Source organism: Triturus cristatus, chromosome 1_2 (assembly GCF_964204655.1).
Source record: "Triturus cristatus chromosome 1_2, aTriCri1.1, whole genome shotgun sequence".
In the NCBI taxonomy this organism is placed as follows: Eukaryota; Metazoa; Chordata; class Amphibia; order Caudata; family Salamandridae; genus Triturus; species Triturus cristatus.
In genome coordinates this window covers 467805875-467833370 of record NC_140580.1, presented here as the reverse complement: position 1 = coordinate 467833370, position 27496 = coordinate 467805875, and the positions used below count along the sequence as shown (strand labels likewise).

The window sequence follows — 27496 nt, the reverse complement described above, 5'->3', positions numbered from 1 at the left end:
TGTGCAAGCAGGTTTCAGTAATCTTTTAAAAGTGCTATTAGATTGTTAGAATCCAGTGCTCTGTAACGGGCACTGCATTTTTAAACAAAATGAATATACATACCCATTTGTCCTCGTGCCAGCTCTCCCTGCGACAGTTCTCCTGTCCAGCTTGCCTGCAGTCTGCTACCCTCTGTTGCCTGTCTACCTGCTGCCCTCTGTTTGCGCCTCCTATGCTCGTTTCTTGCTCTGTTTTGCCTTTCCTGCTCATTTTTTCTGCCCTCCGTTTTGCCATTTCTGCTTGTTTTTGTGCCATCTGTTTTGCCCTCCTCTGCTTTCTTTTGCCTTTTTTGCTCGTTTTTCTGGCCTCTGTTTTGCCTTTCTGCTCGTTTTTCTGCCATCTGTTTGGCCTTTTTTGCTAATTTGTTCTGACCTCTGTTTTGCCCTCTTCAACTCTGTCTTGCTTTTTCTGCTCGTTTTTCTGCCCTCTATTTTGCCTTTCTGCTCATGTTTCTGCCCTCTGTTTTGCTAGTTTTTCTGCCCTTTGTTTTGCCTTGACTGCTCTTTTTTCTGCCTTCTGTTTGGTCTTTTCTGCTAATTTTTTCTGCCCTTTGTATTGCCCTCTTCTGCTCTGTTTAGCCTTTCTGCTCGTTTTTCTGCCCTCTGTTTTTGCCTTTTCTGCCAGCTCATTTTTCTGCCCTCTATTTTGCCTTTTTCTGCTTGTTTCTTCCCCATTCCCATCGTTTCTTCAATACCTGGCTTTTCAATGGAGACCTCGCACCCCAGCGCCCAGATTCTCTGAGGGGTGACTGTGCCGCGCTCTAGTAAATGTGTATTGACTGATTGATTGACTTTGGCATGGAGGATGAAAAAACAAAACCACAGGCACTGGGGAAAGTGGGACAGTGTGCAAGAAAGGGATGCTAAAGCATCTAATGTGGCTCCTCAATTCACCAAGGCAGTGACTAATACCCCCCCCTTACCAAGACAGACTGCTTAAGCACTAACAGTGCCAAGGGGCTGTTCCTACCCCAGGTCTACCCTACCCATCAGAAAATGATGGTAAAGGAGGGCCGTGAAAACAGACAACTGCCCACGACTGGTTTGCAACAAAATAAATCCTATTGTAAAGGAGGCTCCCCTTAAACATTAGCAGACAAGTGCATCTAAAAAGAAAAACAGTAAAATTTCCTGAAAAAATTCTAAAGTTAAAGAGGAGTTATGTTTTGAAGGGGTGCAATAATGGCTATAACACAGAACATAAAAATTTATCAAATTCACTTATTAAGATAATACTTTAATTCTAGCTTCCACTCTCACCGTCCTCACTCAACGTTAATTTCCACCTTCGCCGTGTACACTTTCCAACATCAAACATTTTATTTACATACTAAAAACCACATTATATATAGAGTCGAATATTACAAATAACATGTAGAATAACATCAACAAAGAAAAGACGTGGACAACAACAAAGACCTGTAAGAACACAACCCAATACACAGAGCACTACAATACACTGCATAACAGCAGAGAAGTGTAGATTAAAAATCTTAGATTTACCAACCTCTGCATTAATAAATCTTATTTCTGCCAGAAGTCTTAGAAAAGCTCTGTCAGGATCAAATGATTGCTTGAGAGTAGATGAGACAGAGCTTGAGAGTGATGTATGACTATCATCCACTCTATTTGTGCTTGAACTTTTTTTGGGCACTGTGAAAGAAAGAAATAGCAACAAATCAAGATTATTGAGTTGTGTATTTCTCATTACCAAATGAGAATTTGAATAATATCTTTGTGTTTTACTTATGCTTAAATTTGTTATCTATTTATGTCACGTAACATTTCAGATTAAATTCTGCAAAGAAGTAGATTAAGAAAAGTGTTTGTATTTATGAAAACCCAATCATTAACTTGGTTAAAAACAAAATTCTTGAGGTGATTTCATGTCATCAGTGATACTATTTCCCAGTTCCGTGAATTCATATAACAACCAAATGCACTTTGGGAGATGTAGTCTTGGCCATCACAAATGTCCTAACTTGGAGGATTGGGGCAACAGTAAGGCAATGGTAGGCATTGGCTTACACCACCAAAAGAGACACTAGCCTGCAACAAGTTGCCTCCATGTCGGCTTTCCCCTCCAGAAAACACCTTTTATCGCATTCAGCTTAGACGCCCAGTTAAAGGGCAGAAGTTCAAGGGTGAATTCTATGAAGTCATACCTTTTGTTACGGTTTGGCTATAGTGGGCCTCTGGCCAAAAACACTGCCCTGAAATAGTCCTGTTTTCACCTCTATCCGCATCACCAAAATTTAGAAACTCTCCCCTTTCCTTTACTGTCTTAGCCACAATTCCTCTCTGCTGTTACTCACTGCTGCTGTCACTGATGAACCCTAACTTCCATGTCATATAACTTGAAACCCAACTAAGAAAATGTGCCTCTCCTTTGCTTGCTTGCGGACAGCTCCTAAAGAGATTTTATACTTTCAATAACAGGTTATTTTAATAGAACGCAGTGCCTTCTGTTTGGTTGCACTTATGACACATTGCACTTCATTATCATACTCGAATTTTACTAGGCAGCTTCATATTCCATTTGGTAGCACCCAAGATGTGGGACCTTTTAGGTGGAGAGTAACTTTAGTTTTTTCTAGGAAGCTGTGTATTTAGCTCGGTTTACCCTGCACATTCGTGGGTCGATTTAAAAGCTTTGTTTTTCTAGCAGGAAAAGGTGTTCTCCTTTTGAGTGCTTACGCTGCTCCTGGTTGGATGTCATACTCTGTAAGTAATTTGGTTCTTCAGTGGATTCTGCATCTTCCTTTTGTTGCACCTATGCTGTATATGGGTCAACTTCAAAGCCTTAAACACTTCTGTTCTTCTGTCTGTTGCACCACTCTGTTCCTAGGAGAACCTTGATCTCCAAGTATTTCAAGCTTTTCCTTGAATCTGCATCTTCTGTTTGCTTCCATCAATGTCATTGACAAGCTAAAAGTTATCGATCAAGACTATGATCTTGCATTCTTATCTCTCTGAGATACTACCCAAATTTCTGTCTCTACCATCCATTTTGATTTGTTCTCTACACTGTCTATCCTCTTTCGTCTTCCTCCTCGCTTTCCATTCTGATCTCCCTTACCCTTCCCATGATTTATTAAGCTGCGCATCAAGTTCCCATCACCTGTAACACTTTCCATTTTGAACCATTAGTCTTCTCTCCCCCTTTTACAACTTTCAATTTCAGTGATCAAACTTCCACATTCTCATTCAAGCCATTAGCCAGTGATCCGTGACCCGTCCCCTTCAGTATATTCAGAAATCATCAAGCTGAACCTACTCATCACACCCATCACATGTCCTCCATCTGGATGATCATTCATCTACTCATCCCACCTCTCTCTGTCCACTCATTCCACCAATATAGTCACGCAAAGTATTTCTCTTCTAACTCCCTCCATTCTTGAAACCTGGAAAATAACCTAACATTTAACTTTGTGAAGCACAGAGTCGCTTGTGTTTTTCTTGACTATGAATAAAAGATGTGTATTGATACATCTGGTACTCCTTGTTGATGACCTTAGTACTTATCAAAATAACCTCAGAAGGACAAAGGGCTGAGTGCATGGGCTGAGATTCAAACCTGTGACCGCAGCACGTAAATACAAAGTCTTGGTGGATTCATTAGTCCACTGAGCCATCCGACTACACCCAACCCCGACAGGTCTTGTGGCTAAATTAAACCTACAACAAAGTCACCTATGTATGCATCATCTAGGTATTCCAAAACTGACCTGTGTGAAAACAATGTAAAATAGTTTTTAATCAGTCAAAAAGACCCAGTAGGCAGCAGTCCAGAAAAGCCTGCACTGGTTTGCCTTAAACGTTAGAACCACAAGAGCAAAACTCCCAGTCCACATATAGAAGAGTATTACCCATCAAAAGCCACTTGTAAAAATAGAATCATCAGGATAAGATGCAATTGCCTGCCATCAGGAATTGGAGGACTACCATAAGGGCAGGCTATCATCACCTCTGGTGTCTAAGGCTTGGAGCTAGCTCCATCAATGCATGCATAAGGAACATACTTCCTGTACACAGGGCCTGCAAATAAAATTCTACAACTGGGCAGCAGCACTGTATGCAACTCCCACTAAAGTAGTACTGTAAAACATGTCTGAGGCCTGCCACCACAGCCTTTTGTGTAGTTTTAAACCTGGCAAAATAACCTGTTACCAGTTCTAAACCTTCATTTTTAATACTTATTAGTCACCCTTAAGATAGGTTCTAAAGGCTCAGGGGGTAGGATGTGTGCTTCATATTTAAAATGTAGGACATGTGTATTTAAATGTAACATGTCCTGACTGTGAAAAAGCTCCTAAAGCTGTTTTTCGCTGTAGTAATGCAACCCCTCTCATAGACTACCACTGGGTTACCTTAGTACACTCAATAAGTGATAACTACAGTTTGGGAACAGATACATACTTCTTCCATTCATTTGAATAATAATATAAAATTATTTTGAATGGTAAGGTTAGATTTTAAGTTACTATTCTGAAAATGCGACTTTTAGAGAGTTGACATTCTTCTGCCTAAACCAAATTAGCCTTTCTGCTAGGGCCACATGACCGTGAATGCCTCTCCTGTGGTGTGTTGTGCATTTCATCCAGAGACAGGGATAAAAGGGATCTGTGTGCAGAGGGAGTGGATCTTCCTGAAGAGATGGTCGGGTAAAAGCTGTGCCCTAACCGGATTACACTTCAAAACACTCTGCCTGCTGCACATGCAAAGGAACCAGACACCAGACGTGCCATTGCCCTTGTCACCCTAGACCAGGGGTCTCCAACAGGTTGATCGCGAGCTACCGGTAGCTCGCCGACCCTTTGGGAGTAGCTTGCGCCGCTGTATAATTATTGAGACGTGATATAAGCTTTTCATTTTGTAGCCCTTCATGCTCTTTGACAGCTATCAGCCCTTGCCCGCCCTCACACGAACCAGCTGTTCTGATTGGCTGAAGGGAGTTTAGCTGGGGCAGGGCGGGCTGGAGAACGTGACGTTTCTCCTCTTAGTCAGGTGCCACCTGTCTTTTCCAGGCTTTGCCCGCGTTTCGCATTTCTTTTCCGTTTGGGCCTCCCGGAGCAGCTGCTGTTGTGAGGTAAGTGGGCCCCTGACCGAGCAGTAGCAGAGTCGGTAAAATTGACTCACTGCATGCAAGCCCCTTTCATTTTAACGTTGGCTGCCACTGCGCTTTAGATCTGCCTTCGGTTATAAAGCGCAGTGGCAGGCAACGTTAAAATTAGAAGTCCTTTCAGGCACTGGGCCAGTACCACGGTGGCAGCCTATGTTACAATTCAAGGTTCTTGCCTGCACTAATCCGCTCTCACTGACTTTACCACGCTTTAATTTGCCTTCGCGTAGTAGTCAATCAAAGCGCATGCAAGTATCTTTGATTTTAACATAGGCTGCCACCGTACTTTACATCTGCATTAAGCAGGAATAAAGCGTGATAGCCAGTGTTAAATTGAAAGTGCTTGCCTGCACTGAACTGCTTTCACAGTCATGCACAGGCAAATATATAGCGCAGTATAGTAATCGGTGAAAGCCTTTCACTGATTACTACACCGCGCTATATATTTGCCTTTGCATGACTGTGAAAGCTGTTCAGAGCATGCAAGGACCTTTTATTTTAACATTGGCTGCCACCTTGCTTTACATTTGCCTTAACAGTAATAAAGCAAAGTAGCACCCGACGTTCAAATTAAAAGTCCTTGCATGCACGGTGCTGCTACCGCACTTTTAAATCTTCCTTTCTGCCTTTAATAAAGCAGGGTGGCAGGCAACACAAAAAATGAATGGTCCGTGCATGCTCTGAACAGATTTCACAGTCATGCAAAGGCAAATATATAGCGCAGTGTAGTAATCAGTGAAAGCCTTTCACTGATTACTACACCACGTTGTATATTTGCCCTTGCATGACTGTGAAAGCTGTTCAGAGCATGCAAGGACCTTTGATTTTAACATCGGCTGCCACTGTGCTTTACATCTGCCTTAACAGTAATAAAGCAAAGTGGCACCTGAGGTTCAAATTAAAAGTACTTACATAGGGTTTGTGCAGGTGGAGATTAAGGAGTCTACTATCTTTGCAGGTGTGTTGGCCTTTCTATTATGTTCTGTTCAAACAAGACTTCAGACAAGATGGTTGTCCAGTGCAGGCCTGATCCAGCAATAGAGTTGAGCCGGTATTTGTATTGAGTCTGACTCTCGTCTTTGCAGACAAAACAAACGTATGTTTCCTGGAAATCACTCTTGGAATAACCAGCTCTTAACCATTCTTCTGATTTCTAGATGAGTCTGAATGGCTCGTACCTTTGCCTGGAATGCATTTCCGAATTTGAAGCCTGTATGGAGAAAGTATCGCCAACACATGTTATTGTATGCTGGAATTAATATACTCTGTGCTAGCCCGCAACATAAGTTTCTAGGTTGAAAGAATTTGATCAGTTTTGGCTGCAGTGATTTTTTAGGACCTTTACTACTTTATCTTATCACTACGTGAGTGATGCCTAATAGCGTTGCGGGTGTGTATCTTTGTATTGTGCTGCTAACGCCAGGGCCGGCTTTAGCATTATATAAACAATGGTTCCATAGGGAAACAATTAATTTCAATCGTAGTGAATCAAAAAACCACAGCATATATAAATCAATTGGATAATCAATATCGAACAAAGATGTACAATTTTAGATACAGAAATTTATTCTTTGTGTTTTAAGTTAAGTATCAACTCTTTCAGAGATAAACAAAATCCAAAACAAGGAAAAGATAAAGATAAGGCTGTATATACAATATTTTTGAAAAACGACGCAGTGACCAAGTGAATAAAGTGACTTAGTGCAATAGGTGACAGTGTAAATAATTACAATATATGCACGTATTTACTAAGTAAAACCAAAATATATACAAAGTTCCTTATTGTGAAAAGTCCTTAATTTCCTCATGGGTATACAATAATCCTTGTAAGGCACATGTCCTATCTTTTTGTTATCAACAAGGAAATCCGATTAATAGGGGACTGGAGAACCGTCAACGTTTCGACCCTACATCAAACACTAGTTGTGAGTAGTCATATCGGGTCTTCTTCAGGACACAGGAGATGTATACCAGCCTAGGATATAGGTGATTGAACAGATGTACCCAATAGTATTACAGTTGCCTCTTGTTGTCAATCAAAGGGGAACGGGCTCGTAAAGAGTCTTGGCTGCAAAAGGGGGCCTCTTACTCTGCCGGATTAACTTCTTCTTTATTCACTCTCTCTTTATTCTTACTGCTTCAATTAACGGGACTTTCTCTTGAATACTACAACTGACTTCAAAGTTGAAACTTTGCGTATGACACTTCGAAAATAGACGCAGCCATCAGGACACAAGTTCCACTGATGGTACTCGATTGCTTCTATATCTCAAGGGGAGCTCAAATCGTTTGAAACGGCTTTAGGGCAGCGCGACCGGTGCCACTCGGTGCTGACTTTGTGTGGGGGCGCCAATATTATGGAAAAGCACTTTCTGCTGTATTCCTGGCCTCCAGCAAATTTCAGACATCAATCAAAATATCAAATTAAATGGGTGATGAATGTAATTTCTTAAAAAAAGAGAGAGATCGGAGGATTGTGTAATAATCTGCAAATGAATTGTTTACTCATCGTAAGGTAGCACAGAGGGTTAATATGTCTGCTGTAAAGAACTTGCAGATCACAAAGTGCATATATAACCTAATGTAAACAGGTCAGTGGGTTACTACTTTTGTCAGAGAGAACATATTGTTGCTAGCTCCTTATAAGTTAAAATCCTAATGTAGAGCAGTGAGCAAGTAACTTATCAAAGAGCTGCTTGAAAACTGCAAAGTATTGGCTGGCTGGACCGTTTTGATTTCCCCCAGTTTTTCATTTCCCTAATATTGCAAAAATAGGTTAATTTGGGTAGAAATCAATTATTATTATTAAAGAGAAACCCCCAACCATGCATGGTGTTAAGTTTTAAATTCGTTGTTTCTGCCTCTCCTGACCAAGCACTTTTAAACTATCCTGCCTACCAGTATGGATGACCTGTGACTCCTATACCTTCTTGTCATCTGTCTTATTTAACATTTGATTGATTGTCTCTGTGTAATCTGTGTGATGTAGTGTTCTGACACCTTATAAGATTGGTGCGATAAAACTAATTAAATGCATCAGAGAGAGAGTGGTTATTAAGTATTTTGTTCAAACCACAGTACGGGCTATGCAGAAATTAGGCTTAAAGTTAATGAAACAGGGCGTGGGGGGTCTCTTGGAAAAATGTGTGAGTTGCTTGGGGTTTAGTAGCTCAAGATGATTTTCACTGACCAGAAGTAGCTCCTACTACACAAAAGGTTGGAGACCCCTGCCCTAGACAGTCTTGAGCCAACCCCAGGAGAAAAACTCATTAGAATCTGGTTGGGAGTAGGCCAATGATTGCCACCCACACAAAAGCTGGCATTAGGTATAAATGCTGAGCCTGAGGAAGATTCAGATGGAGAACTGCCCTGTTGTCTGAAGAAGGAACACTGGCCCTGCTTTTCTTGAACCCAGGATTCCTAGAAGTGACTCCAAGGATCAGTAGGTGGACCTGTTTGAGCTACAGGGTCACAACAAGCTTCCAGAGTCCTTCTCTGCAACTGCCCAGCATCAACTGAACCTGCCTGAGCCCCGTTGCTAGCATCTGCTGGAGTGAGTACTGATCGCCGAGAGATGTCTCAGCAGGTTCTGAACCCTTGGCTGGCATTAGAATGAAACTCCAGGTGAAAATCCAGAAGCCTGGGGCTCTCCACAACTGCCCTGCTCAAGTTAGCAACGATTGGTGCATCTCATGCCAACGCGAAGCTCCAGCTACGACCTGCTCCTTGCACCGGCAACGATCTCCTAGTGACTCTGCCAACACAAAGCTCCGCGGCTACTCGTATGGACTTGGTTTCTGAATGGGATGAACCTGGTCCCTGTATCCAACCCATGCTCCATTGCAGTTGGCCTGAACTTGTAACTTTGATCTGGTTCAGCACGCCTAGATAACAGAGTTGCTTATTGTGCTTCTGGGTGTTTTTGTGACCTGAAACTTTTACAACTCATTACTCTGTATCTACTTATCAGGTTTGTGTTGTCTTGGTGTCATTAAATTCAGTAGAATATTCTTTATTTTTCTAAATTGGGTTGGGGTTTTTCTTTTGTTGTATTGTCACTTTATTGCTGTTTGAGTGCTGCATAAATATGTTAAACACTGTTTGTTAAGCCTGTTTTTTGTGACAAGTTACCAGAGGATTAAGCACAGGTTTATTCAGTGACTTTAGTGGTTCATCCTGACAAGGATTGTGTTTATAATTTGAGAGAGCCCCACACCTCTCTCAACTAATAATCTGATTTCTTAGAAATAGTACTTGCACACCATCAGATTTTTCACAATTAATCGCGTAGCACAGTGGTTCTAAACCTGTGGTCCGGGGGTCCCTGGGGGTCCACAAGGCACCTTCAGGTGATCGAGGGATGCTTTACTTTACACCCTTCTTCAGAACGAGGAAATAGCAAGATTAACAACCCTCTCCTCTTTCTGAGTCCGGTACCCCTGGAGAGTATAATTCACACCACATGCAGCAGAATGGGAAGGTACTCTTCGGAAATTTACTCTGATGCAGTGGAAATATTGGGGGGGGGGCAAAATGAAAGGACAATACATAGCCATGCTGAACAGTTTATAACACCCATCAGTCGAACATAACAGACTGCTACTCTGGAAGGAAATGATTAATCCTGCCCTGCTGTGAATGGGAATGTGCCAATAAGAGCAAACTACTAAAGTGGTTTGGTGACTTTTGAAGCACAGGAAGAAGAATGGGAGGACTGATGCCACTACTGGTCTGCACGTTCCCTGCCAGAGTCATGTTAACAGCATCAAAAGGACTAAGGTGACTGCTGTACTGGTTGGGAAGGTTATCATTGTATATACACTAATCCTCTGAAATAGCCCTTAATATTTTGAAGTAGTGTGAGAACTGCTTGGCAAGGGACAATAGACTAAAGAGTCACACAGTGGCTCTACTTTCTTTTAAGTACTCTAGCACAGAATCAGAGTCTGCCTTCTCACTGAAAAAGCAGGACTCATTGAGTGGCATATCCATGACGGAGAAATGTACATCGGTCGAAGATCCGGTAAAGCACATCCATGAATGTCAAAGAAGTACAATACCGGGGCCAACTGCACACTCCACAGGCAATCAGTCTTATCTAAACCAGAGTGGTTTGTCTGAGCCAAGAAGGTCCTTAGGTCTTCCAGGACTGCCAGAAAGATCTCGCTGGCCATATCTCACAGGCCAGGAGTATAACAACCTAGTGAGCAAACAGCATTAACTAACAATAATGACAGACTGGCGGAGAAAAACATATATTTGACAAAAGCCTCAATCCTCTTGGATTAACCCTCATGAGGCGTTATGGGAAATGCTTTGGGATTCACTTTTCTGGTTGAGGCTAAACCACAAGGCTCTCTGGAGTATGAAGTTTTGTAAGAAATTCAGAATTGCCAGCAGCCTCCCTGTGATGCCTGGCCAGCTGCCTATTTACTGGTGGACAAGATCAGCGCTTTGGCTATATGTGGCCATCAAGTTATCACTGAGGGTCTTATTAAAAGGGAGTAAGGGCTCAGAAGTAGCTAAGCCAGGCTGCAAAATATCTGTGAAGATGTTTGTTTTGGTCTCAACTGAGGACAGCTGCAAATCCAGAGTCTCAGCTGCCCTCTGTACCACCACTGCACAAGAAGTGCTTTCTTCCACTGGATGCCCAAGTGGTGAGGTAGGTACTGCCTTGGGGTCAGCTGAAGACTCTGCTTCTCAACAGAAGATAATGAAGGTGAAAGATTCACTTCATAGTGATGTTGCATTTTCTTTTTGGATTTGGAGTGACAGGTTGACAGGTCTAGTCCCACTTTACTTTTACATGTTTTCACTTGGATTTTGATTTTGATGTGCTGGAGGACTTAGAGTGCTACAATGACTTGGATACAAGAGACCACATTTGTCACACAGCGAGTCATGGCCTGAGCCCAGACATTAGAGACACACCTCATAAGGGTCCATGACCAGCATTAGTTTTCTGTGGTTACAGCATTGTTTGAAGCCTATAGTTTTGATTGAGAATATCATTCCATAGCACACTAGAAATCATTTTTTGAAGAAGTTGTTGGAAGATTGATGAAATTGAAAGCAAAGCTCCGGATCTACATCAGAAAGCACAGAAAGAAAGGAACTGATGTCAGGGTGCAGAGGTGGCCCGTACATGCGGCTCCACTCTATCACTTCCAGGTTGGAACAGAGCTCCACGGCGCCACCAACCAACATGTGTGAGCACTGCTGATGTAAAGTTTCCAGATCCAGTCTAGTGCCTGAGAAGTATTCTTAGATGAGGAATCTGCAGTTAGTAGTATCTAACAGAAAATCAGAAATGTATTTCTGCCGTTATTAAAATTATTTTTAAAAGTTGGAAACCTATGATTTAAGCAAACTGCTGAACTACAAATCACTATCCCATGTGGAGTACACATGATTAAATTGATATTACAATATCTAGAAAAATCTGCAATATATTTCCAGAATTTGTTCTCACGTCAAAAATCTAATCATTGCTTCTTGAATGGAATCATAGTGAAAATTCAATAAAAAAAAAAAAACTGAAGGACAATGCCTAAACCTCTACTGTAATAAATCAGCATATGCACAAAGATTTCATATATAATGCATTTAATTTGCAGTGTTTGTAATTGTCAGGGTTGTTAAGGAATAATGAAGCTTGTCATGTTTTTTATTTCCTTAACTTACAAATCTCAGACTTTGGTACTTTCCAGCGTCCATCATCATACAGGAGACAAAAACGGCAAGCTGTTCGGCATACATCCCAAACTTCTTGCTTTCGCGCAACCTTTGCCAGATCTGCCCATAACCTTACTCTGCCAAGAAAAAACCCAAACAATATTGTTTAGCTGCACACTGTATTTACAACAGACTAAAGCAATAAACATCTGCTAGATATAACTTTAACCTATATTTACTAATATATAAAGAAAAATGTACTGGATGTTAAATTCATGCACTCACAGACCCATCAATGTACACTGTGATGCCAGCGCTCAACAATCGGGTTTTCAACTGTTTATTGAGCAGTATGAAAACAAGTTACCTACCTGTAACTACAGTTATCCAGTATTGGTATCTTTCATAGATTCACATGCCTGAATCATTCCCCGTCGCCGAGGCAGGAGTCCCACGGTAAATACAAAAGTAGTGCCAAGAGTAAATAATAGTAGTAGGCTAAAAGAAAAAGCCTAAGGCCTAAGTCTTAGTAGCCTATCTACATCATTATAGTAAAAAGCACCAAAGATTGGTCCCAGCCAATCAGCTGCTAGCACCCTCTAGAACCTTCCCAGCAGAGGCAGTTCTCCTCAGATTTTCCTAGCACAAGTGAGAAGTAAGTATCCCAGATATAGAGAACTGACTAGCCGGGGAGGAGGGTGGGTGCATGTGAATCTATGAAAGATACCAATACTGGATAACTGTAGTTACAGGTAAGTAACTTGTTTTCTTATCCAGCATTGGGGTATCTTTCATAGATTCACATGCCTGAATCAGAGTAGAAAGCAGTATAACCATATACTGTCGTTTGCGGATGGTGGGAGACACTGGTTCATAAACTCCCAAACAGCATCCTCAGTGTTTGAAAAAACATCATTCTCTTTTTTTTTTTTATAAAAAGAGTAATCTTAAAGGAAGCAAAGCTATATCCAAGTATTAGCTATTTATATATATATTCACTTAAAAAACCATAGGTTTCACACATGTATAGTTAGGTGGACATTTCACTTGTAAAAAACCAATGAAATTCCACCGTTATAGTTAGTTCAGATAACTATAACTCGCGCGCCCGCAATCCAGTGCTCATGACGTCACATATTTCATCACTCATGACATGGTCAGTGGCATCACTCATGACATCACTGATGACATCATCCTTGTTAAAGAGTGGCGGTCGCGAGTTATAGTTATCTGAACTAACCATAACGGGGGAATTTCATTGGTTTTTTACGAGTGAAATATCCACCTAACTATAACATGCGTGAAACCTATGGTTTTTTAAGTGAATTTGCAAGGTTTTTTAAATGCTAATTCCTAACTATAACGTGTGTGAAACCTATGGTTTTTTCAGTGAATTTGTACGTTTTTTTAAATGCTAAGTTATGTATGTATTATAATTTTTTTTATATATTTATTTTACAATAAATTACGTATAAAAAAAATATATTTTTTTTTTTTTGTTTTTCGCACCCCCGCGATTTAAAAAAAATAATAAAAAACATGTTTTTTTCTGCCTTCGGGGTCCTTGAGGGACCCCCTGACAAAGGCTAGGGGGTCAGGAACTCTCTACCCTTCCCCCTTTTCACGTTTGCCACCTTCCTTTTTCACTCTCGCACTGAAAACAAACAAAATGGCGACCGACACTTCCTGATTTCGACCGATTCGAACGTTGACTAATGTGTAACCACCAATCAGAATTAAGCTCGCGCACGTTAGGGTGCTCGCACGGAGCGCGCACGGTGCGCGCACGGTGCGCACTTATAGATATTTATATGCTTTTAAATGCTATTTTCTCAGGAACTACTGAACAGATTGACACCAGACCTGCAAAAGGCACTTCCCTGACCTGAGGACTACCTCTCTGCCAAATTTCAAGTAATTCTGTTCAGCCGTTCGGGCTGTACATTCGACTAAAGGTCCTATGGAAAAATGCATGGGGAAAACGCGTTTTGGGACCCCCCCTTTTTCTCGGCCCCCGCTTGACGAATCACCCCGAGACTTTCAGGGTAGGAGCTGAGCGGAGCGCCCCATTAGTTTTGAAAATTTCGCGAGGATTCGTCAACCGGCGCCAAAGTTATTCAAAATAGAATTTTCAGATTTCCTATGGAAACACGGTCCTAACTATAACTATCTACTGGCGACCGCCAGTAGATAATAGATATATATATATATATGCAACAACCACGATGACGCTGTACCTCCTTCTCGGCGAACAGAGACAACACGAATCCCAGGAATAAGGCAAGATGTTATTTATTTAAAAGAGATGCACAAAATCTATATATATACACAAACATTTAAAATCTTGCAGACATATAAATCGGTACATTTGCATGAATATTAAGGAATGGAATAAGACATAAAAGGGCAAAAGTACCCGAGTCTGATCTTAATGAAAGAGATGGCATAGAACAGCCTGTCCAACCGCTGCATCTTCTTGGTGCGAAAATTGAAGACATTAATGCTTCGTGAATGTGTGGACATTTTTACATGTCGCAGCACGACATATATTTTCCGAAGTTACTCCAGCAAACAAAGCTGTCGACGTCGATAATGTTCTTGTTGAATGAGCTTTGACTTTCCTCTGCAAAGGTTTGTTAACCTTGTCATGGCAGAAATGTATAGCAGATGCCAGCCATCTGATTATTGTTCCCTTTGTTACAGCATTTCCAAGAGTTGCTTGACCATACGCCACGAACAGCCGGTCACATCGTCTGATATCCTTAGTTTTCTGTAGGTAGAATTTAAAACAGTGTGTATCATCCAGCGAGTGTAATGCTCTTTCAGCTGGAGTGGATGGATCCGGAAAGAATGTTTTTAATCTTACCGGTTCGTTCAAGTGAAATTTTGATGGTACCTTAGGATTGAACCTGGGATCTGTTTGAAGGGTTAAGTAGTCCCGAGCAAAATGTAAAAAGGGTTCCTTTATAGTGAAAGCTTGGATTTCACTAACCCTTCTCGCCGACGTAAGAGCCAGTAAATGGGCAACCTTCCAAGTGAGGAATTTGAGATCAGCTTTATGGATAGGCTCAAATGGACGCTTTATTAACTGCACTAGCACAGTGTTGAGTTCCCACTCTGGAGGCGTGCTCGCACTGGAGGGAAGGCTTGGAAAAGTCCTTTCATAAATTGTTTGATAAGTGAAGGAGAGCAGAGAAAAGGGAATTTTGAGCATTTCCTGAATCTAGAAAGTGCAGCAAGATGTACTTTGACCGGTGAAAAAGTAAGCCCAGACTTGGCTAGAGAAAGCAGATAATGGAGAACTTGTTCTGCAGGAGCTTGAATTGAGTGAATATTATTTGCCTCACACCAACAGCAAAACCGCTTCCGTTTGAGGTGATAAGTTTTGATTGTGCTTTGGGCACGAGATTTGGCCAATATTTCACGACAGTCTTGTGAAATGTTTATGTCCTTGAACTCTAAGAAATCAGGAGCCATGCATGCAAGTGCAGTGACTGTGGGTCCGGATGAACCACTTGGCCTCCGTCCCTTGACAACATCGTAGGCGTCGGCAGTAGGCAAATGGGCTTGTCTTGAGACAATAGTAGAAGTACCTGGAACCAATATTGTCTTGGCCAACGGGGTGCAATCAGAATTAGACGGCAACCTTCCAGCTTCATCTTGCGGAGCACCTTCGGAATCAATGGTATTGGGGGAAAAGCGTATGCACCAATCCCTGATCCCTGTTGAGGGAACCTGCTGGCATAATATTGACATTCTTTGTTCTCTCTTGTTGCAAATAGATCCAGTGCTGGTTAGCCCCAAGCTTGGAACACTGTGTTCGCCTGTTCCTTTTCCAGCTTCCACTCTTAACAGTCCGACTGAGACATGCTCAGCGTGTCCGCCAGGGTATTGAGGAGACCCCTGACGTGTTTGGCTCTCAGGGCATCTTGTGGAAAGTGACCTATTCCCACAATTCCTGAGCTTCTTGCGAGAGCATAGCTGATTTTGTTCCTCCTTGTTTGTTGATATAATACATGCTGATGGTATTGTCGGTTCGGACTAGCACAGAGGAACTCTTAATCCTCGGGAGGAATGCTTGGAGAGACAGAAAAATGGCGCGGAGCTCAGCCTGTTGATCTGCTGTTGTTTTTGTCTTTGAGACCAAATCCTGCAGATGACCTCCCCATCCTTCCATGGAGGTATCGGTCGTTAAAAAGAAATCTGGAATGGTCTGTAGGAACGTGAGACCCTGGGTTAGATTCTCTGTCTGCGACCACCAATGTAGACAATTTATCATGCGCGGCGTGACCTTGATGGTATCGTCAAACGAACCCATGCCTTGTTGCCATTGAAGTTGCAGTTCCTCCTGAAGAGGTCTCATTTTGAGCCGTACCAAGGGTATGAGATGTATCGCTGAAGAGCACATCCCCGGGAGCGAAGCAAACATTCGGACTGAAAAAGGCCTTTTTTTTAAATTAACCTTGACAATTTTTGAAGACGCAGCTGGCGGCCGAGTGACAAGAATGCATTACACTGGACTGTGTGTAACCTTGCTCCGAGAAAAAACATGACTTGGAGAGGACGTAACTGATTTGCTGTCGTTGAGAATCAGCCTCAGAGAAGATACATTCTGCTGTGGCAATCTTGGTTTCATGTTCTAAAGGACCTTTGAGCAGCCAATCATCTAGATAAGGAAATACTTGTATTCCTCAAGATCTCAATGCTGCTGCCACTGGTGCCAAGCACTTCGTGAAGGTTCTTGGTGCCAATTTCAGCCCAAACAGGAGCACTTTAAACTGATAATGGGCGCCAGCCACTTGAAAGCGAAGATATTTGTGATGTTTGGGGTGGATAGGTATGTGGAAATACGCATCTTCCATATCCAGAGAAGCCATAAAATCTCCTTTGTTTAAACAACTCAAAATCTCGTGAAGACAAGGAGGAGGGGGACCCCTGGGCAGAGGAGTAGGTGGCTGTTTGATGAATTCCAGGGTGTGGCCGTTGGTTACTAGGTCTAGAACCCATTGTTCTGATGTAATTTCCTGCCACTTGTGAACAAAAGCTGATATCTTCTGGCCCACGGGTAAGGAGGGTAAAATGGTTGGCGCCCTGTGGAGATCACGATTCCTGTTAGCGTCTCAGCCTTGATACTGTGATCTCTTTCGACCACCCTGACGGGAGAAACTAGCCGTAAACTATTGACGGTATGATGTCTGGCTGTAAGGGTGTACTGGGATTGATACTGCCTATTCTGTTGGTTTTGGTATCCTCCTCTTGATGAAAAACCACGTCCTCTCGCTCCTCTGAAAGATCTGCGCCCATATTAAAGGGTGCCTAATGATCTTGCAGTATCCGTGTTAGTTTTTATAGCTAAGAGGGCCTCATCAATATGTTTACCAAACCAAAAACTCTCCATCATAGGCCATGTCTAGAATCTTTGTTTGTCTCTCAGGTTTGAAAGTAGTGGCTTTAAGCCATCCCTGGCGTCTAAGCACTGCAGCCCCTGCTAGCTGACGGAAGTTGGTGTTCACTATGTCCAAGGCGCAATCTATAGTTTCCGATGCGGCACGTTCTCCTTCCAACAGAATCTTTCTTGCTTCCTGCCTTCGGTCCTCAGGAATGAGGTCAATGAGACTCGCCATGTCTGACCACATTTGACGGTCATAACAGCAGATTATGGCTAGAGGATTGGCAGCTCTAATAGAGGCCGCTGCCATGCTAGAGAATTTTTTGCCTATAAGGTCCAGACGACGTCCTTCCTTGTCAGGCGGTGTGGTGATAGGCGTTGTGGGATTTTTAGATCGCTGTTGGGCGGCCTGTAAAATTACTGAAGTTGGCCGAGGGTGACCCATCAGATGGGCTTTTAGCAGGTGCACAGTATTTATTTTCTATGCGCGGAAGCACTGCTGGAATAGATGTAGTGTATTATAGGTACCACTCTCAAGATCTTCCTGGACTCTTCCTTGAAATCATGAAGGAAACATTCTGCCTGTTCGACTAACTGGCAGTAGAAGTCTAGCTCTTGCCCGCTGCATTAAATTATGTACAGGATGCAGTCATAGATGAGGCCATCGTAGACGATCTCATCATAGACTTTGCTGTCGTAGACATGGGTATGTAGGCGAGGTTATTGCAGACGAGGCCGTCGTCATAGATGACCGTCCTGAACAACCATCATAGATGAGGATGTCAGACACGACCGTCATAGACAATGCCATCATAGATGAGGCAATCATAGGTGAGGCCATCCGTAGAAGAGGCAATCATAGATGAGGCAGTCCTATGATGGCCATTTGTGGATGAGGCCATTCGTGGATGAGACCATTCGTGGATGAGGCCATTCGTGGATGAGGCCATCCATACATGATGAGGCTGTCGTAGACGACCGTCATAGACAATACCATCATAGATGAGGCAATCATAGGTGAGGCCATCCGTAGATGAGGTAGCCATAGATGAGGCAATCGTATGATGAGGTTTTCTTCGAGATGAGGCTGTCCTGGGCAATCGACCGTCGTAGATGAGGCCGTCGTAGATGACCGTCGTAGATGAGGCCGTCGTAGACGACCGTCGTAGATGAGGCCGTCGTAGACGACCGTCGTAGATGAGGCCGTCGTAGACGACCGTCGTAGATGAGGCCGTCGTCGACGACCGTCGTAGATGAGGCCATCGTCGACGACCGTCGTAGATGAGGCCGTCGTCGACGACCATCGTAGATGAGGCCGTCGTCGACGACCGTCGTAGATGAGGCCGTCGTCGACGACCGTCGTAGATGAGGCCGTCGTCGACGACCGTCGTAGATGAGGCCATCGTAGATGAGGCAGTCGTAGACGATCGTCGTAGATGAGGCAGTCGTCGACGACCGTCGTAGATGAGGCCGTCGTCGACGACCGTCGTAGATGAGGCCGTCGTCGACGACCGTCGTAGATGAGGCCGTCAGAGACGACCATCGTAGACAACTATCGTAGATGAGGTCAATATTGGTGAGGCAGTAATAGTAGACATGGAGTTTTGTAATAGACTCCTTAATGTCAGGTTAAACGGATTTCCCTGATGTAGTGTCAGGGATGAAAAGGGAGTTGTAGGATCAGCCTCTGAGGAAGTTTTTCCCAATTGCCTCTCTCTGTGAGAAGTGCCTTATCAAGACTCAAGGTAAGTTTTATGGCTTTTTTGCGCGCCCTCTGGAGGCTCCTGGCGCGACCTCTCCCTTTGACCTCTCCTATGAGGTGAAGGAATCCTCGTTGTTCTCATCAGAAGTGACAGATTAAAGTCTCTGTAGTCCCAATAATAGCCTCATCTCTCAGAACGTGAAAGTTATTGAGGAAAAGGTTAGACATATTTCGTAGTCTATTACCTTGTTTTCTGCCACTCTGCCATATTACTGCCTTAATAGGGTCAGAGAAATGAAGTATGTTCTTGGATGATCCAAAAAGTAGTAATAGCTGAAGAAACTGAGCAGAGCTCTGGGAGACTCCCTTCACACACGACGTGCGGTGAAAATCTGAGGAGAACTGCCTCTGCTGGGAAGGTTCTAGAGGGTGCTAGCAGCTGATTGGCTGGGACCAATCTTTGGTGCTTTTTACTATAATGATGTAGATAGGCTACTAAGACTTAGGCCTTAGGCTTTTTCTTTTAGCCTACTACTATTATTTACTCTTGGCACTACTTTTGTATTTACCGTGGGACTCCTGCCTCAGCGACTGGGAATGATTCAGGCATGTGAATCTATGAAAGATACCCCAATACTGGATAAGCATGATGCTTTCTGTTATTTGAAGATCCATTTACATTCCAATCTGTTGAGCTTCAAATTCCAGTCCATATCCAATGGTCTGAAAACACAAGACGAATTGAACACTATCATATATACTCTCAAATGTCTTCTTACTCTCCTCCACCTGCTGGTTGATTGAGGGGAACCCCGATTCATAATTTTTCTATATGCAATTTTTATATGTACAATCTTTACTTTTCATTTATGTAGGACATTCCCTTTCTTTAATCTCAAATATCATCTCGGACTTATTTACCTTATTTCAATTTGGCTTTGCCAATTTTAATTTTCATAATTGTTTGTGGTGTTTTCCTGGCCCTTAAGTTTATTCTAAGTCTGTTTTCTAGATCTACCACTCCCATTGGTAATTACACGGAGCATTATGTATATATTGTGATTTTTTCTACATAAGGATGTCATTCAGTTCCTTCCTGGCACCACTCAGACCCTCATGTGGAAGGTTTCTTGCACGCGCCAGCATCCAATTTTCGACCCTATTGACACAAGGTTTTAGAGATTCAATTTAGGATTTTCGCTGTATCGACTAATTTAATCCTTCCCAATTGGAGCAAATATTTTTGCAGAACCTCCTTCAACCTGTTTAATTCATAATCTGACCAGGTCTACATTAATATGCTAATATTTCCTTGGTTACTTCCTCCCACCGAAGTTAGCAATACATACTTCAGTACACGTAACATGTACTCCCAATCGAGTGCTAAGTTTTGTGCATGTGCACAGAACTGTAAAAATTCCTCACCTAGCCCACCTTCTTGGCACCTCTCACATCGCCAGGATCTATACTGGCTTCCCGATCAGTGCCAAGGTGTACCAAATGCCATTTGCTGTCCCCCCCCCCCACTCCCGTGCGCGCGACAGGCCACGGATTCACATATTAAAAATGTGAGTGTCACCACCCTTGTGAGGGTGGGGTCCCGGGCCCTTAATTATTTTCTTGCCAGTAACTGTACTTTGTAGCCCTTGCCAATAACTGTACTTTGCAGCGGCTGCTACCACAATGTTGTTTTTCCTCATTAGGCCGGCTGGCCACGGGCTCACACAATTCAAGGTTGGTAATACTACCCTTGATACCTCCATAATTTTGGGGTCCCGGGCCCGTTCATTTATTCACCTTGGTTTCTTTATTCCCTAGAAACCGCACAATTAAGCCCTCAAGCTATTGGGCAGTGTTGCAGCTTCTACACATAACTGTTCCATGTTTAGGGCCCTATTTGTTAGGCCTGCTGGTCACGAGCTAGTATCTCCCAAGGTCAGTCTCCTCCTTTGAATTGCAATTCTTTTACAGTTCCCGGTGTCTTGCTGCATTGTTTCTTTAATTAATTTGGTCAAGTACCCTCTCTACTTTTCAGCCACTGGTGCTGGCACAGATTCATCTTCCTGTGATTCTTACACGTTTTCAAATTGCTTGATACTGGATGCACAAGCCCCGTCTTGATGATAACCTCACATTGAAGGAGGTTGAAACGCCATTGACAATAGACCTATATAGATTCTTCTTATATTGTATAAAATAACATAACCTTAAGGAGTCATATGTCTTTATGTGTGAAGCAAGTTTTCTCCTCAGTCCTCCATCACCTATCACTGTGCCCCTCTTCATTTAGGTGTGAGCACTGGATCTTCATTATAACACTAAAAATAAAGCATTAGATTAATCAAATTATGCAATGAATAAAGTAACTGCTATACAGTATTGATTACCTTCCAGTTTGTTCCTTGCAGTGGTAAATTGATAATCTTTGTCTTCAATTACTGTTCTATTGGGATTGATGCCCAAGTAAACCATTGTTTTTCTTAGTATATTGCATTACCCCAGGTACTCGAAAGTTTTGAGGTTGCCCTTGAGGGCATGTGTATAGCAACCTAATAAACATAAAGCAGTTACCAACCGCAATGCCAAACTGGCATTGTGAGAACATGCATTTGCAAAGGCCTCCCTATCCGGAGGAGTGGTGGGGAATTATTTGCGGTTGACCTTACTGTTCAAAGTTTGAACTACAGAGCTCTCTGAAGAAGGATGTTAAGAAAATAAAATCAGACACCAGCAGCCAGTCTGTGCCTCCCTACCATGTACCTAATCATCAGTGGACAGGAGCAAGTCTTTGACCAAATGTCCATCAAGTTATCAGTAAGGGCCTCATTAAGGCGATAAGGTGTCAGACATGGCTGGGCCAGGCTGCAACATTTCTGTAACCACGTTAATTTTGGTCTTGACTGAAGACAGCTGCAAATCTAGGACTACAGCTACCTGTCGGTCTATCACAGCAAATGATGCACTCTCTTCCATTGTTAGTTCAAGTGGAGTGTCAAACCCTGTTTCAAGGGAGGAATCAAGCCCTCTGTTCTCATGTAAGCCCATCTAAAAGCTGTCATCTGTGCGGTGAGGGGGAGAAAACCATCCCTCTTTCCGTCCGCACCATCATCATCATCATCCTCCATCTTGGGGTGTAGCTTGTTCGGACTCCGGAGCCAAAAACATAATGGTGCCTGTGCTGGAGCATTCTCCCCAATAGAAAAATTGCTTTAGAGTCAGGCTGTATGATGACCAGTTACACTTTTGTATTCTTGTGGTGCGATATCGGTCGAGATCCGGCTGAAGCCAGTTCAGTTAGACACTGGCATCAGCACTGGGTCCTCTTTCCGCACTGGTTGTATCAGGAAGGAACTGATGCAGGTCTTGGAGCCAGAGTGGAAAAGGCCCCAAGGGGTAAGACATCGAGGAAGGATACACCGGCAGGACACTGAATGGAGGCCCCTGTGGTTCTTAGGGGTTTGAAGGCATGCCAGAGGGAGTCAGACGTGCAGCAAAAATCTGCAGCATAGTCTCCTTGAATGCTTCAATCTGCTGCGGTGCCATTGATGGCCCAGGAAACTCTGGCTGCAACAGAGTAAGTTAGGGAATCAGCTCCATGGGCGGGGACATGGGCGGGGAAATGGATGGAGACTGACTGAGATCCTGAAGCCCTAGATGCCTTCTCTTTCAATACATAGCGACGGAAAGAAGTTGAGTCCTCTACACTTTTTTTTGTGTTTGCATTAGGACATACCAGAGGACTTTGACCGCAAAGTTGACCGCTTGCAGGAACGGCCTCGGGAGCCAAATGAAGCAGGATTTATGAGACCTCCACAGACTTCTTATGTTCCGCAATGTACAGCTCAACTTCTCAGTTCCCAGATTTTGTGCATGAGACTGGACTTATTGCACAACTTCAAATCGTGTCCTGGAGCCCAAACACCTGAGACAAACCTCATGCAAGTGACCGACATCTGCTTTTGACAATTACGGCATCATCTGAAACCTGTTGTTTAAGGATGGGACACTCATTTGGAAGGAGTCAAAAGGCCAATTAAATTGGGAGTGGAGCTGTGAATCTGCATCGGCAAGCACGGAAAGAAAGGGACTGGCGTCAGAGAGTAGGGCCGATGCTTAAATGTTGCTGCGCTTTGTTACTTCTGGGGCAGTACGAAGCCAAAGCGGAGCTAAACAGTCCCACCAAGCAGCACGCAGGCATGTTGCTAGGGAAATGTTTCCTGATCCAGTCTGGCACCTGGGGAAAATTCTGAGGTGAGGAATCTGCAGTTAGACGTATCCAACATTAATTAAACTATTGCTAAACTGAATTCAGCAATTACATCATTGTAAAATTGTTCACGTTTAAGAAGTATAGATTCCTCTTCAGTGGCAACGAGCATTGCTTTAAATGGTCAACACATGTACAAAATTGACTCACCTTTCCTCAGCATTTGTCTCTCCCATGCTTGCCAAATGCTCACCGGCCTTTTGCACACTATTGGCGTGATGCTGTGCTTTCATAAACAGGAAACTGATTTGACCCTTGGAATTTTTACCTGTGGAAACTTTATGGGAAAGAAAGGTGTTTTAAAATATATACGAGATGTTCATTTCAATCACTGCATCAGTGTCCTTTAGGAAGGTTTATCAGAAGAGATTTACAGTAAGCAGAAATTACATGTTGAAATTGAATAATCAAGTTGTATAGAACTCGCCATGGAACATAGCTGCTTCTCAATGCTCACAGTTAAGAGCCAAGTACACCAAATGATCTACCTTATTACCAATATTTAGCAAAAACATCGACTAGAACTGGGACATTCTCAAACATATTTCACTAACAGAAAGCACATCTAAAAAAATATTACAATGGCGTCAAAACATATGGGGATATTTGTAGCTCGATAGTGGGTTCTAGGGTCATAAGGAGAGCCTATGTCTTTTTTCTGAGTCCTTATTTTTTGGTGCACAATTTTACTTTTGTCTTGGGTGCTCATTAGTCAAATGTAGGCCCATTGTGGACAACTGTTTATGTCATACCAATCTTTTTGACATAATTACTATATTGGTAACACTTACGAAATAGCATTCAGCAGCATGGAACGAAAAAAGAAACAGATAAAAGGTCAAGCGTTGAGAACTGGGATGAAATGGCAGAACAATCATCGTATTACAAATGTGCATTTTATGATTTGGATTAATATGCTTTATTTACAGTTACTTTAGGAGGAAATGCTAAGTCCCAAGCCCTTCCCATAAGGATAACTAAGAAAATGATTTTATGGATTAGGATCTAGAAAATATGGACTGGCATTGGACGCCTACACTAAGCACACCCCAGTAAAACAAACAGGGGCAGATTTACAAGGATCTAATGCAGCGCGGTGCTGCAAGTCATTTTGCTGCGCTGCGTTAGTTTCGAAGCACAGGGATGCAACATATTTACAACAATATGTCGTATCTCTGTGCTTCCCCCTGTGCTGGTGCACAAACTGCTGCCATGCGCCAGCGCAGGCACCCTTGCACTATGGTGAAAGGATGCCTGCGCCGTGGGGAGATTGGTTTTGTGCAGGAAGGGCCACCTTCCTGCACAAAAACAATCATTTGAGGTGATTTCCTCTTCCAATGTGTGCTATAAAGTGCAGTACGCATTGAAAGAGGGAAAAAACGAGGAGAAATTAAAACATTTCTCCTCGTTGCCCCACGCTATGCCACCCCTAGGGTGGTGTGGCATTCTGACGCATTTGCAGATTTACAATTGCTCGTAAATCTGGAAATGCATCAGTGGACATGGGTGTTGCGTGGGAACACCCACAGCAACCCACATTTCATGCCCCTAACACTCAAAGAGTTGCATGATTAGGGGCGATATTTACAAGCACAGGTAAAGTCATGCAGGGTGGCTTTACCTGTGCTTGTAAATATCACTCAGCAGGTTGCTCCGCCGCTGCGTAACGCAACGTGATGCACCGGCGGCGCAAGGGGTTTGTAAATCTGCCGCTCAATTCTACCACATTTACAGAAAAATTACACACTCACATTTACAATGGGAAGTCAAGAGCAGGGTGACTGCAGTAATCAAGTAGCTCTATATAGGGCGTATAGGAAAACAGACATTCTCAAAAGCATTTAACACACATTAGGTCTCAACATAGGTCGAAATATTATTGCAAAGGTCAATTAGCAGAGGGAGGGTTTGGTAGACTTCTCGACCAAAAATCATTTACGATATTGAATTGATAATTCTTTCTTTTCCAGAACATCGGTCAGGTGACAGTGGTAGAAGCTTACACTTATTTAAATACAGCTTAAGCAAAGGTCGAGGAGCTTTTTTACTACTCATTCTACACCTAGTTATTTTGAGTACCATAAGTCTCAGATGAGCAGGTAAGCATAGCAGGCCATGAATGATGAAGTCAGGGTACCTTTACAGTAGGGCTATGTTTACTGTCCAGTCACTGTGAGCATTCATCATTCGTCCCCCATCATTTATTACTGTGGTTAAATAGCTCAACATGACTATCCTCATTAGGTAAAGTGAAGGGCACGAGTCTGCGTCCTAGAAGGCTGATGCAACTATATATTAAAATAAAGGCTAATATAACCAAATGTACTACTATGTCCTGGAATGACAGCGACTGGTAGAAACTAAACTAGTACAAGACGGATGTATTAATTCTGGACGGAAGTGATATCAAGTGCAGCCCCCCAGTTTTTGGACCTTAGAAATTACCTACTGCCCTCTGTCCATGAAAGTCTTTAGAAACTTGGGTGGTGACCTGTCCAAGGACCCTCAGATGTTTATGGTTGCATCCTCTTATTTATTTCCATTGAAATTACAACATAGAATGCCTTCTTGTCTTACCACCTCTGAACAGCTATCTCTGGTCACAGAAAACAATTGTAAACCATGAGGTGTGCTGTTCCTAACAGAAGAAAAGAAGGTGAGACCGGAACAAGAGGGGGAATAGCTCCTATGAGGAGCAAGGGCCCTCACACACCCCAGTTCATCTCGGGGCTCGTATGCTAGACCTTTATTGCCCCTGTTCCCCACTCCGTTAATGCCAGAAAACAATTGACATCCATTTTCTCTGCCCCAGTTGGCACTCGGTGGTCTGCAGAGTCATCTTGTAGACTTTGAGACTTACCCATCCTATGGGCTATGAGCAATTCCAAGTTCCTTAAAGACAAGATACACATATAATTTTGTCTGAGATTTAAATGCTTTGCTCATCAGGGTCTATTTAGCCTTTATCATTTCAGGCATTATTGCAAGAGCAGCCAGACATTCTTGGAGTTGGGTTCTCCTTTATGGAATAGCCAACCTCTTTTTCTCTGCAATACCACCAGCAGCAATAGATACTCCTGAAAATTGTTTTTTTTAATCTACTAATAGGCTTAGTAAGGTTGGCTTTGGCCCAGCTGGATCATGTTATAGGCACCAGAAATTGCCCTGGAGTGTACACAATGGCCAATAAACAACAATCTCAAATTAACTTAACCTAATAACTGTCTGTGTAGTAGGCGGGATATTGCAGAATTAATTGCCTTGCTAGTGTTTTTCTACCTTCAATTTCGGTGAATCTGTAAGCAAGAAAACTTTGGGTTGACTCATTGTCATGTTTCTGCTAAGCAAGCCATGATCAAGAATATATTCTTTATCTCTGTGCTAGTTCTAGTCCCTTACACGCACACTGACCTCTACTTCCATCCATAACTTGGAATATAATTAACCTAAAGTGCCCCTCCGCCAGAATCTGCATAAAGTAAAATTTCAGGAGGCTTGCTTAGGGTTCTGCTAACTTATAGACAAATACAAATTAGAGTGAACCCAGTTAACTATGAAAACACTTATGTTTTTTTTCTTTAAATAAATGCAGTTATTTTCAAAAACTAGACTGTTTCATAGATCCGTAGGTCATAAGCACAATGTCTACTAGAAAACTTAAGAAGTTGCAGTATACTATACGAAGACCTACTTTAGCTTTGCGATGTAGCTTTTTGTTGGATGTTGGAAAATATCTATACAGTAAAGTCTGTCTGGCATCCTTTCATTTCCCCTTTAGTTCTCTACTGATGTGGTCCAGATTAGATTAAACACCCATAGCACAACCACACAAAAACAGCACCATGAGGGATGCCTCAAAGGCATCGCTAAAACATAGCCGGAGGTTTTCAATGTTCATGATACAATGTGTAAGAAAGGCTTTGTATATATTACCTTTGGCTTCATTTTCACTATCAAGAACCATCTGAAATTCATTGGGAGCTAGAGCGAGCCCTGCATTCACTAGCTGTGATCTATTTTTCCGCGCACCGTCTTTCGGACTCCCTTTTTTGGCCTGAAACAAACAATATAAGATGCACGGATGAAAATATAGTTGTATATTTACCTATGCAATATTCTTCTTTTCTACTGTTAATTATGACTAGTAAGTAACATATCTGTGATCAAATCCATCTTCAAACTATGAGGATCATAAATCCTGCTCAAGTAAGACTCGGAATCAGTTGGGTTCTATCAAGTTTAAATTAGACATGTTTGAAAAAAAGTACAATAAGAGAACGTTGGGTGGGGCGTTAAGTT

The 27496-nt window shown here is 42.7% G+C and overlaps 1 protein-coding gene across 1 annotated transcript in view; it reads right to left on the bottom strand.

Moving 5' to 3' along the window:
* Positions 1–27496, bottom strand: part of CFAP46 (cilia and flagella associated protein 46) — a 1240276-nt gene that overhangs the window by 844788 nt on the left and 367992 nt on the right. The window contains exon 17 of the mRNA XM_085606190.1: positions 1547–1692. Coding sequence (XP_085462316.1) covers positions 1547–1692 — 146 coding nt within the window. The remainder of the gene's footprint in view (positions 1–1546; positions 1693–27496) is intronic.